At 55.9% G+C, this 12,871-nt stretch overlaps 1 protein-coding gene across 4 annotated transcripts; it reads right to left on the minus strand.

The window, feature by feature from the left end:
* Nucleotides 1–9,884: 9,884 nt before the first annotated feature.
* Nucleotides 9,885–11,684, minus strand: LOC112617385 (aurora kinase A-interacting protein). 4 transcript variants are annotated; one of them, XM_025374156.1, is made up of 4 exons: nt 11,308–11,684; nt 10,860–10,944; nt 10,155–10,600; nt 9,885–10,057 (listed from the first exon to the last, which is right to left on the minus strand). In XM_025374156.1, the coding sequence occupies exons 2-4, from the start codon at nt 10,909–10,911 to the stop codon at nt 9,956–9,958; spliced, it is 600 nt and encodes a 199-aa protein (XP_025229941.1). In that variant the 5' UTR covers nt 10,912–10,944; nt 11,308–11,684; the 3' UTR covers nt 9,885–9,955. The 4 variants fall into 4 exon arrangements, with proteins under 4 accessions (XP_025229941.1, XP_025229940.1, XP_025229943.1 ...); XM_025374155.1 differs by having other exon boundaries at nt 11,151–11,656; XM_025374158.1 differs by having other exon boundaries at nt 11,229–11,338.
* Nucleotides 11,685–12,871: the final 1,187 nt, after the last annotated feature.

Genomic DNA, 12,871 nt, shown 5'->3' on the forward strand with positions numbered 1-12,871 from the left:
GCCTAATTTTTGTATGTTTAGTAGAGATGGGGTTTCATCATGTTGCCCAGGCTGGTCTCAAACTCCTCACCTCATGTGATCTGCTCACCTCCGCCTCCCAAAGTGCTGGGATTACAGGTGTGAGCCACCACTCCCGGCCCAGCAATACCATTTAAAGAATACTTCGCCAAGGTGGGCGGATCATGAGGTCAGGAGTTCAGGACCATCCTGGCCAACATAGTGAAACCTCGTCTCCACTAAAAATACAAAAAATTAGCCAGGTGTGGTGGCGGGCACCTGTAGTCCCGGCTACTCGGGAGGCAGAGGAAGGAGAATGGCGTGAACCCAGGAGGCAGAGCTTGCAGTGAGCCAAGATCGCGCCACTGCACTCCAGCCTGGGCAACAGAGCGAGACTCTGTCTGAAAAATAAATAAATAAATAAATTAGCTGGGCATGGTGGCGCATATCTGTAGTCCCAGCTACTCGGGAGGCTGAGGCAGGAGAATCGTTTGAACTCGGGAGGCGGAGGTTGTGGTAAGCCGAGATCGTGCCACTGCACTCCAGCCTGGGCAACAGAGCCAGACTCCATTTCAAAAAAAACAAAAAAAAGAATACTTCATTGCAGCCTGTGGCTCTTGCCTAATTGAGGGTTGAGGGAAAACAAGTTTGTTTGTTTGTCATGCTCACTAGTTCTCAATCGGAACAGTTTCTCCAGGCCAGCATCTGCTGGGGAATGCGCTCACAGGTCATCTGCTTCTGGTGCAAGGGAGCCCCAGGCCCTGATTCGGTCTCCTGGGGCTGACTGGCAAGTGCTGGCGTGGTCACACGCCGCTGATCCAGTGTCCTGCGGCACTGACAGTCAGAAATCCCAGATACGCCCCTGGGTACTGAGGCCCATTGCTATCTGCAGTTTGTTGGAGGGGCCTTAGGTCAGCGAAAGAGAAAGTAGATGCCACTCTTGCTGGCAATGCTGGTCAGCTCCGGATAACACAGTCAGCAACAGTGGAAGGTGAGGGAGCAGAAAGATTCTCCTTTTGTTTTTTTGATTGTTTCTTTGGTTTAGACGGAGGCTCGCTCGGTCGCCCAGGCTGGAGTGCAGTGGCACAATCTCGGCTCACTGCAACTTCCACCTCCCAGGCTCAAGCGATTCTCCTGCCTCAGTCTCCCCAGTAGTTGAGTAGCAGGGATTACAGGCGTGCACCACCACATCTGGCTTATATACATATATATGTATATGTGTGTATATATGTGTATGTATATGTGTGTGTATGTGTGTGTGTGTATATATATATTTTTTGAGATGAAGTCTCGCTCTGTCACCCAGGCCAAAATGCAGTGGTGCGATCTTGGCTCATTGCAACATCAGCCTTTTGGTTTCAAGCGATTCTCCTGCCTCAGCCTCCTGAGTAGCTGGGATTACAGGCACCTGCCACCAAGCCCAGCTAATTTTGTATCTTTAGTAGAGATGGGGTTTACCATGCTGGTCAGGCTGGTCTTGAACTCCTGACTTCGTGATCCGCCCACCTCAGCCTCCCAAAGTGCTGGGATCACAGGCGTGAGCCACCACCCCCGGCCTCTATTAAACATTTCTATGAACATTTCTGTCAAATGTTGATAGGAGACAGAAAATAATTCATAGAACAGAAGCTTCAGAAAAACTGAAGAAATAGAGGGGAGGAAATCACAACAAAATAACCCAAGAGAAAATGTTCCTGAAGTGAAGTGATGGTTCTCCAGATAGGGGAGGGCTGCTGTGGGACGAAAACAGATCCACCCTAAAGTACATCACTGTGAACTTTCAAAACAGTCACTGAAAAAGAAGCCTCTAGGCCAGACGCGGGGGCTCACGCCTGTCATCCCAGCACTTTGGGAGGCCGAGGTGAGCGGACTATTTGAGGTCAGGAGTTTCACACCAGCCCAGCCAACCTGATGAAACCCCGTCTCTACTAAAAATACAGAAATTAGCCGGGTGTGCTGGCGGGCGCCTGTAGTCCCAGCTACTCAGGAGGCTGAGGCAGGAGAATCGTGTGAACCCGGGAGGTGAAGGCTGCAGTGAGCTGAGATTGCACCACTGCACTCCAGCCTGGGCGACAGAGCAAGACTCCGTCTCAAAAAAAAAAAAATTCCTCAATGGAGAAAAAAAATGTCATTGACAAAGGCTCACAACTCAAAATGAGTTTATCTCAGCAGCAACCCTGGGAACTAGAAGACAATGAAGCAGACTTGCCAAATTCCGTCGGTGCCAGTTCCCATCCTGGAATTCCGTCTGTGACGGCTCACTGCAAGCTCCGCCTCCCGGGTTTACGCCATTCTCCTGCCTCAGCCTCCCGAGTAGCAGGGACCACAGTCACCGCCACCTCGCCTGGCTAGCTTTTTGTATTTTTAGTAGAGACGGGGTTTCACCATGTTAGCCAGGATGGTCTCGATCTCCTGACCTCGTGATCCACCCGTCTCGGCCTCCCAAAGTGCTGGGACTACAGGCGTGAGCCACCGCGTCCGGCCTATTCTGGAATTCTCTACCCAAACTATCAACCAAGTAACAGGATACAATGAAGACATTTCCAGGTAACTAAGGGTCCAAAATTTCCCCTCGTGCATCTTTCCTCAGGAGGCTATGGAATATGTGCTCTTCCAAAGGAAAAAAATGGGAGACAAAGGATGTGGGAAGCAAGAGGGAGGCTGAGAGAATTCCCTGAAAGCACAAAGCAGGATTCCAGGGAGACATCTGGGCTCCAGATGCAGCGGGCACCCAGCCCAGCCGGAGCAAGTCAAAGGTCCTGGGGGGGGGACTTCATCAATGAGATGAAACCATAGAACCTCGGATGCGCCCGGAATTGACCCAGGAACTTGGTATTGGAACTGTGAGGAGGGTAAAGAAAGCTAAGCAATTGAAAGAAAAAGCCAGGCGTGGTGGCTCACGCCTGTAATCCCAGCACTTTGGGAGGCCGAGGCAGGTGGATCACCTGAGGTCAGGAGTTCAAGACCAGCCTGGCCAACATGGAGAAAACCCGTCTCTATTAAAAATACAAAATTAGCCAGGGTGGTGGTGCATGCCTGTAATCCCAGCTACTCGGGAGGTTGAGGCAGGAGAATCGCTTGAATCCGGGAGGCGGAGGTTGCAGTGAGCTGAGATTGTGCCATTGCACTCCAGCCTGGGCAAAAAGAGCGAAACTCTGTCTCAAAAAAAGAAAGAAGACGACAGTTACCGACTGCAGGAAAACAGAAACTGCATAAGGAAGGAAAAGTCATCCTATTCAGAGCATCACGTGGCTGTCATGTGAACAGACAATTCACGTATCCCAGCATGCAAGGCTGTGGTGCAAGGACTGAAGGAGTAAGGAGGCAGGTGTCAGCTTGGGACTGCCGAGCAGGAAGAAACAAAATGTAGCAATATGAGTATTAAATTAAGGTGTAATGTCTTTCAAACTACATTAAATGATGCCCCATTAGAGAGTGTGAATGAGTGTGGGTGAGTGTGAACAAGTGTGAACTGGTGTGAATTAGTGTGGATTGGTGAGTGTGAATGTGAATGTGAATGAGTGGTGTGAATGAATGTGGATTGTTGAATGTAAATGGGTGTGAATGTGTGAATGGGTGTGAATGACTGAATGGGTGTGGATGGGTGAATGTGAATAAGTGTGAATGAGTGTGGAATGTTGAGTGTGTGAATGAGTGTGAGTGTGAATGTGTGGATTAGTGTGGATGGGTGTGAATAAGTGTGAGTGTGAATGAACTGGTTAGTGTGGATTGGCAAGTGTGAATGAGTGTGAATGTGTGGATTGATGAGTGTGCATGTGAATGGGTGTGGATGGGTGAGAGTGAAAGAGTATGAATGCAAGAACGAGTGTGAAAGGATAAGTGTAAATGGGTGTGTGAATGAATTCATGAGTGTGAAGTAATGTGGATGAGTGTGGATAGGTGTGAATTAGTGTGAATGTGGATGAGTGTGAATGGGCAAGTGTGAATGAGTGTAGATGGTGTGTGAATGGGTGAGTGTGAATGAGTGTGAGTGTGAATGAGTGTGGGTGTGAATGAGTGCATGGATCAGTGGGGATGGATGTGAATGGGTGTGTGAATGAGTGAATTGGCTAGTGTGGATTGGCGAGTGTAAATGTGTGTGTGGTTTGGTGAGTGTGAATATGAATGGGTGAATGTGGATGGGTGAGCATGGAGTATGAGCATGAGAATGAGTGTGAAAGGATGAGTGTAAATGGGTGTGATTACTGAATTAGTGTGAAGTAGTGTGGATGAGTGTGGATGGCTGTGAATTGATGAGTGTGTTAAGTGAGTGTGGATGAGTGTGAACTGGTGTGAATGGGCAAGTGTGAATGTGTTAATGAGTGGGTGTGGGTGGGTAATGTGAATGTGAATGTGAATTGGTGTCCATGAATGAGTGTGAATGAATGAGTGTGGATTGGTGAGTGTAATTGGTGAATATGAATGTGTGAATGGGTATGAATGAGTGGATTGGTGAGAATGGGTGAATGGATTGGCGAGTGTGAATGTGAATAAATGTGAGTGTGAATGAGTGTGTGGATTAGAGTGGTGTGAAATGGTGAGTGTGAGTGAATTGGTGAGGATTGTCAAGGGTGAATGAGTGTGTGGATTGCTGAGTGTGAATGTGAATGGGTGTGGATGGGTGAGTGTGGTGTGAAGGAGTATGAGTGTGAGAACTAGTGTGAAAGGATAATGTAAATGGGTGAGTGGAAATTAGTGAATTGGTGAGTGTAAAGTAGTGTGGATGAGTGTGAATGTGTGGATGGGTGTGAATTGGTGATTGTGAATTGGTGTGAACTGGTGTGTGTACTGTGAATGAGCATGTGGATGAATGTAAACGGGTGTCAATTAGTGAACTGGTGTGTGTGAAGTAGTGTGGCTGAGTGTGGATGGGTATGAATTGGTGAGAGTGAGTGTGAATGAGTGTGGGTGAGTGTGAATTGGTGAGAGTGAGTGAATGAGTGTGAACTGGTGAGTGTGAATTGGTGTGAATTGAATTGGGGTTTGCAGTGTGAATGAGTCTAGATGAGTGTAGATGGGTGTGAACTGGCAAGTGAATGTGGATGGGTGTGAATTGGTGAGAGTGTGGGTGTGAATGAGTGTGGATGGGTGTGGATTGGCAAGTATGAATTGGTGAATATGAACTGGTGAGTGTGAATTAGTGTGAATTCAGTTTAGTGGATCAGGAGCAACATTTATTTTTTGAGATGGAGTCTCACTCTGTCACCCAGGCTGGAGTACAGTGGTACGATCTCAGCTCACTGCAAGCTCCACCTCTGGGGTTCACGCCATTCCCCTGCCTCAGCCTCCCAAGTACCGGGGACTACTGGTGCCTGCCACCATGCTTGGCTAATTTTTTGTATTTTTAGTAGAGATGGGGTTTCTACTGGGTTAGCCCGGACGGTCTCGATCTCCTGACCATGTGATCCGCCCACCTCAGCGCCCCAAAGTGCTGGGATTACAGGCGTGAGCCGTGGCACTTGGCTTTTTTCATTTTTATTTTTGAGACAGAGTCTCACTCCGTTGCCCAGGCTGGACTGCAGTGGTGTGATATTGGCTCACTGCAGGTTCGACCTCCCAGGCTCAAGCGGATCTTTCCACCTCAGCCTTCTGAGTATCTGGAACCACAAGTAAGCACAACTACACCTGGCTAATTAAAAAAAAATTTTTCTTTGGCCGGGCGCGGTGGCTCACGCCTGTAATCCCAGCACTTTGGGAGGCCGAGGCGGGCGGATCACGAGGTCAGGAGATCGAGACTATCCTGGCTAACATGGTGAAACCCCGTCTCTACTAAAAATACAAAAAACTAGCCGGGCGAGGTGGCAGGCGCCTGTAGTCCCAGCTACTCGGAGGCTGAGGCAGGAGAATGGCGTGAACCCGGGAGGTGGAGCTTGCAGTGAGCCGAGATCGCGCCACCGCACTCCAGCCTGGGCGACAGAGCGAGACTCCGTCTCAATAAAAAAAAAAAAAAAAAAAAAAAAAGGCTAAAATTGCCTCTGGGAAAGGTGGTGTGGGGATGGGGGAAGAGACAGTTTTCCTTCATTCTCCTGCCTCAGCCTCCCGAGTAGCTGGGATCACAGGCGCCATCACCACGCCTGGGTAATTTTTGTATTTTTAGTAGAGACGGGGTTTCACCGTGTTAGCCAGGATGGTCTCCATTTCCTGACCTTGTGATCCGCCCGCCTCGGCCTCCCAAAGTGCTGGGATTACAGGTGAGAGCCACCATGCTTGGCCCACGAGCATAACTTTTATAAAAATAATTTATTTTTACAATTAAGCTTAGGAATCACACAGACTCAGGGCTGGCTCATGGCTTCCTGGCAAGTTAAACTCTGTACTTTGGGTCCGTGCCTATGAAATGGCTAATTCTAATCAGTGGTCAGTGAAATAACCGTTCCGGGCGCGGGGCTCAGCCTGTCATCCCAGCACTGTGGGAGGCCGAGGTGGGCAGATCACAAGGTCAGGAGTTCGAGACCAGCCTAACCAACATGGTGAAACCTCATCTCTACTAAAAATACAAAAATCAGCCAGGCACAGTGGCACACAACTGTAGTCCAAGCTGCTCAGGAGGTTGAGGCAGGAGAATCTCTGGAGCCTGGGAGGCGGAGGTGGCAGTGAGCCAAGATTGCACCACTACACTTCAGCCTGGCAACAGAGCGAGATTCCATATCAAAAAAAAAAAAAAGTAGTAAACTAAGAATGAGAAAACCATAGCATTCAGAAACAAGACCCAGAGTCCCCCAGCCTGAGAGACAGGAATGTTCTTTCCCCTCTCCCTGTGCCCTTCCCGGGACGTTCGGGGGTCCTGGCCCAGCCCAGGGAAGCCAGGTTCCTTCCAGACTCCGCTGTACATGAGGGTCTCTCTGTTGCCCCCACCAGCCCGCATGCTCCTCAGACAGGGCGTGGACAGTGAGACTCAGCTCGGCTCCCTGGAGGTTCTGGGCCTTGCGTGGCACACACGTGTGCTGCTCCCCTGCCCCCCAACACACACACGTCTGAAGCAGGCAGGTCCCTGGGTGGGCACCGGGGGTGGGAGCTGAGGGCCTTCCCCATGGTCCATGAAAGCTCTGAAGCCATAGCTCTGCAGCTGGTCAGGCCCCAGGCCCCAGGCTCGGCCCCAGTGAGACACAGAAGACACCGGCCTGCCAGGGACGCAGCAGCCAGGGGAAGAGGCATGGGGCTGAGTTCACCAACATGCCCCATTCTCGAGGCCACTGCTGAATCCCACCCCTGGGCTTGAGGCTGGGGCACCATCCCCACTGCCCAAGACCATCCCCAGCAGAGCCAAGTCCTGGCTGGAACCCAAGCTCTGGGCACCGCCAGGACACGCTACGGGGAGGAACAGGTCGCTGGCAGCTCCACAGGCCCCCAGCCCACCCCACCCCACCTCTATCCCCCTCGCCCAGGTGATGCCCAGGGCCAGAACAAGGGAGGCGACAGGGAGAAGGGGTGCACGTCTCACAGGCGGGGCAGGGTGGAGGCCCGCGGAGAGGGGAGGGACAGCCTCTTGTGGCCTGGGAGCAGCCACAGAGATAAAAATAAAACCCCAAAATTGCTTCCCAAGGTTGTGGTTGGGCAATAAAGGCTTCCAAGCCAAGGCAGGGTGAGCGCTGCAGGCTGGGCAGGGTGCAGACCTGTAGGAGGCGCCTGGGATGCGGGAGCTGGGGTGGACCGCTCAGGCACCACCTCACTGGGATGGTGACGTCTGGAGCAGGGGTACCCACCGCCGCTGACATGTGGGCTGATGGGTTCGTGGTGGGGACATCCTCATGGTGCAGGCTGCGTGGCAGCATTCCTAGCCTGCACCCGCCCATGCCAGCAGCACTTCCCACTGACAACCACATGTCTCCAGACGCGGCTCAAAGCCATGGCTGACCTGCCTCCCAGGAGCACCCCAAGCCGGCCCCCATGCAGGGGTGGAGGAGGCCAGGCCTGAGGCAGGTCTCAGGGCTGACCTGAGCTGGGTAGGGCTGCTCCCCACCACTGGCTGCCCAGCTGACCTCTGCAGGCTAGGACTCTGGACAGGTCCACTCAGCTTCCCACGTCTCCTCCCTCACACAGAGATGAGGGAGGTGAGCCTGGGGCAGCTCCCAAGGCCGGGATGGAAGGAAACGCAGGGGCAGCGGCTCTGCAGAGGGTGCCAGTGGCAGGCAAGGGCACCGGGAGGCTGGGGCAGGGCCAGGCTTAGCACTGAGCGGGTTCCGCTTCACCTGGAGGAGTTTCGGCCCTGGGAACCCTGCCCCACTCACAGCTGGGAAAACAGACACAGGAAGGATGCCTGTGACCCCAGCTGGGGCCCCACAAGATGCTTCCTGCCACCTGTCCTGGTCCCCAGCCCTGGACCCAGGAGCCTGGCTGCTGCCCCCGTGTGGTGGTCTCGGGAAGTGCACCTGCACCCGCTAGGGCCTCCGGACCCCTCCGTGCAGATCGGGACCCACAGCCAAGGCCTGCTAACCTCGCTGGCTGGCACGTCCAGGGCCCGACTCCTCGGACAATGTGTGACCCACAGATCCGTCCTGTTCTAGAGAAACTGCTGGGAACAGCGCTCAAGCCCTCCCCAAAGTCTGATGGGCAAGGGACTCAAGCTTGAGACTCAGACACATTTCTGTGACATAAAACAAGAGGCCCCCATGTCTCTGGCGAGGCAGCCCAGCCTTCATACGGGGTGGGGTGGGAGAGGCTGCAGCTCCAAGGCCTCCACTCAAACGCCTGGGGCGGATGCAAAGCCTCCTCTCCTGTTGCTGAGCTGTTGGGGGCAGCGCGGCTGAGACTGGGCTGCAGCACCTTCCCGGTGTCCACCTGCATGCCCTGCTACCCAAGTCCGAGGGCCCCTGCACACCCCCGCTCTTAGGAATAACGTGTTCCAGCCGGGCGCAGTGGCTCACGCCTGTAATCCCAGCACTTTGGGAGGCCAAGGCAGGCAGATCACTTGAGGTCAGGAGATCAAGACCATCCTGATCAACATGGTAAAACCCCATGTCTAATAAAAATACAAAAATTAGCCAGGCGTGGTGGCGGGCACCTGTAATCCCAGCTATTCAGGAGGCTGAGGCAGGAGAATCACTTGAACCTGGGAGGGAGAGGTTGCAGTGAGCTGAGACCACACCACTGCACTCCAGCCTGGGTGATGGAATGAGACTCTGTCTCAAAAACACACACACACACACACACACACACACACACACACACACGGAGTAATGTGTTCCTTCTCTTCACCCAGAGGAACCTGGAGACACCGGAGACCTATGGCTCAACCTAAGCCTCAGGGATTCTCCACCCTGTAAATGAGAGCCTTTCCTCAGCCACCCCCCAGCCCTGAACTCCTTCTGGGCCAACTCTTCCTGCTGAGTCCCCACCTCCACTCAGAGCCCCAGGAGACGGCAGACCCACCTGGGAGGGCCAACACCCTGGCCCTGTAGCTGGATGGCGCGGAGGGCCACTGGAGGCTCACGTCCATGGAGCCTGGTGGGCACCATCTACCACCACCAGTGGTACCAGGACCTTTCCTGCCTTCCCAGTGAGGCCCTCCCTGACCCTCCACTCATGAAATACACCTGAGTCACCCCGTGCATTCCGGGTGCTCCCTCAACCCCAGTCCTGTTCCCCTGTACTTCTGCCCTCCAGGTCGGCCTCCCCCAGGGAATGTGGCGCTCAGGGAGGGGCTGTGGGTTCTCTTCACAGTGATCCCACAGCACCTAGCCTGGGCTGCACACAGCACACATTCACTCACAGCGAGGCTGGGGCTCCCACAGGCCCAGCACCCTCTGGACGGCGGCCAAGGGCCAGCTAGAGGGACGGACGGCCGATCTGCCACCCTGGCACCCGGAGCTTCTACAATACCTGGGACTGGCACCAGCCTCAATCCTGAGAGACCTCACACTAGGCAAAAGGGGCTCCAGACCAGCAGGAAGGGTCGAGTCCTCTGAGCATTTATTACTAGAGATGGCAGCAGCAACGGGCGGGAAGGGCGGCGCCAGACTCATTTGCTCCGCAGGTAGATGTTGGGGGTCTGCCAGCCTTCGGGGGCTTCCTTCAGCCCCGCCTTCAGCCAGATGCGCCTCAGGTCTTTCTCGAACTTGATCTGCAAGGGGCAGAGGGAGGGACCGCCAATTAATTCGTGGCAAATAAACGTGTTCTCAGCACTTTGCCCTCCCTGGAACAAGCAGGCGGCCGCTCACCTGCTTGCGTTTCAGGCGTCCTTCCCGGATCTTCTTCCGCAGGAACCGCGTCCTCTTCACCAGCTTCCGGTACTTGTGGCGGTTCATCTTCCGCCGGCGGATCTTCAGCACGTTTTTGCACTGAATTTGAGGCGCATCCCCGACGCCTTCATCCCCCTGCTCGGCCCCTTCCCCTATCGGGCTGGGCGGACACTGGTGGGACTGGGGTGGAGCCACGGGGCCTCCGGTCCCGCTATCCAGTCTGGGCAGGAAGCAGCGGGCCGAGAGCCAGCTCTCCAGGGGGCTGACGCACATCTTCCTGGGGACCAGCATCTCCTCCAGCTCCAGCTGGGCCCCCTTGCGAGGGAGGGAGGCCGCCCTACCTGGGCCGGCCGGCGGTGTGCTGTAAAGGGGCCCGCAGGCCCGGCTGCCCAGCACTCCAGAGACGGGCCAGGGCGGGCGGCCGCCTGCAGAAAACCAGACGCCACAATCACCGCTCGCGAGACCACGCAGGCCCGTCGGGCTGGGGAGCAGCACGTTCGTCCCAGTGAGGATCCCCCGCACCTCATTCCTGGCCTGAACCCCTGAGGTTCCCTCTGTGCGCCTCGGAAGCTTAGAGGGGAAAGAGTGTGTGTGTGGCCACGGGCCCTGCCCCGGCGGAGCTGCTGGGACCCGCACTCCTAACCAGGCGTGTATCCTCCCATCCGCCCTCGCGGGGCTTCCTACCTGCCCAGGGAACGGCCCTCAGCAGCTGGGAGGTCAGGCGCCCCAGGAGCATGGTCTGTGGGCGGCGGCCCAGGTCCCAGGGGAGCTGGAACACAGGTGCCCGTTCAGGTCAGGCGGCAGCGCCTTCAGCAGCCACGGGCGGGCCGGGACTGGGGCGTCTGGTCCCGCCGCGACCCCCGCCTCCCTTCTCCCTCCGCAACCCCAACCCACAAGGAGGACTTTGCTTCCAACACAGCTCGCGCCCCGAGGCTCCCAAGCCCCCGACGCGGGCGGTGTCGCGCTCGGACGCACAGAAAAGTCCCAGAACGCGGAGGCCGGCCCCCTCCCCGGCTTCACCCCCGCGCGGATCGCGCTGCCTGGCGCCGGGACCCTCTCGGCGGGACCCCGGGTCCGCCCGCCGCAGCGTCCTGGGCCCTCAGGTCTCCCGCTGACCCTTCCCAGGCCCAACCTCGGCGCGGCTCAAATTGACTGTTCCGCGGCCGCCCTCAGGCACTTCCGGTCCGTCCCCGAGTCGGCCCCGATCGGCAGCGGCCACTCGGCGGTTCCTACGCGCAGCGCCCCCTGGCGTCCTCGCGGCCCCCGATTCTGCATTGGCTCAGGCCCCGCCGGGCCCGAAAGGCGACGGTTTCCGGTTAGAGGAGTGACGGTCCCAGTCCTCGCGCGGTTCCTCAGCTCCGCCTGGTCCCTTACGGAGGCAAAAAACTACATTTCCCACAATCCCAGGGGGTTCCGGGCCCTGGACAGGGCGGCGGGTCCAGAATCGTTTCCGGACCACCCGGGGGCCGGATTCCCAACGGGCCGACGGAAGTGCGGGCTCAAGGCCACGGAAGTGACGTGTCCGGCGGCGGAAGTGAAGTTATCTGAAGGCGGAAGTGTCTGGAGTTACTTCTCCTGTTTTGGCTAGAGACGAAGGACCCGGAGCAAGCGCTGAGCCTGCTCCTCATTCCTGGGGTTAAAAAAAAAAAAAAAAAAAAAAAAGACTCAAGGCGGGCGCGGTGGCTCACGCCTGTAATCCCAGCACTTTGGGAGGCCGAGGCGGGCGGATCACCTGAGGTCAGGAGTTCAAGACCAGCCTGGCCAACATGGTGAAACCCCGTCTCTACTAAAACTACAAAAATTAGCCTGGCGTGGTGGCGGCGCCTGTAATCCCAGCTACTCGGGAGGCTGAGGCAGGAGAATCGCTTGAGCCCGGGAGGCGGAGGTTGCGGTGAGCCGAGATCGCGCCACTGCACTCGTCTGGGCGACAGTGAGACCCTGTCTCAAAAGATAAAGCAAATCACACTCTCAACTTTTTGTCTGAAAACTAGAAGCAGCCTCTGTGGAGGATTGGGATTGGCTGAGCCCCTAATGTTGCTCCCCAGAGTAGGCGCTGCCAACGTGTAGCTTCACCTTTCTACTCCAGACAGGCTCCTTTCACCTCCCTGAGGTTGGCTAAGACAGAGACCCCAGCATGGACTTCCAGGGGCGCCTGGTGGGCGCGGGGTGTGGAGCGGAGCCTGCTGGGCCTGCTCAGAGACTTGCCTTGCAGGAGGGTCTTGAAGGGACGCTTAGCGGAACTGGCCAGGCCAGGTCATCCGCCGGGCCCAGCCCAGCAGTGAGTGACAGCATAGGCCAGTGTGAGGACAGAAAGTGCAGGCTCCAGGCCCAGCTCCATAACTGAGGTCCCCAGGTGACTCTACCTTACCCCCCAGGGGCTACTTGGGATTTCCAAGCGGGAAGGTGTATTTGCCGCCCGCCCGCCCGCCCTCCTGCTGCACAGCGCGCCCTAGTGGATCTGGTTGTAAATGAGCAGGTGGTGCGTCCAGAGCAGCCCTCGCCTTGGTGCCCCCGTTTGTCTTCACCCGGCCAGGGGCCAGGGAGATGCAAAGAATCCATCAGACAACAGGTGAGCACGTTGAGAAGAACCAGAATAACCTGGGCTGGCAACCTTGGCCTTCAGGCTTCTGAGGCATTGATGCGCAGACAGAAGTACCTCCCCAGAGTTAGGGACCAGGTAGAAGAAACGGGATGTG

Source organism: Theropithecus gelada, unplaced genomic scaffold (genome assembly GCF_003255815.1).
Source record: "Theropithecus gelada isolate Dixy unplaced genomic scaffold, Tgel_1.0 HiC_scaffold_16140, whole genome shotgun sequence".
Lineage (NCBI taxonomy): Eukaryota > Metazoa > Chordata > Mammalia > Primates > Cercopithecidae > Theropithecus > Theropithecus gelada.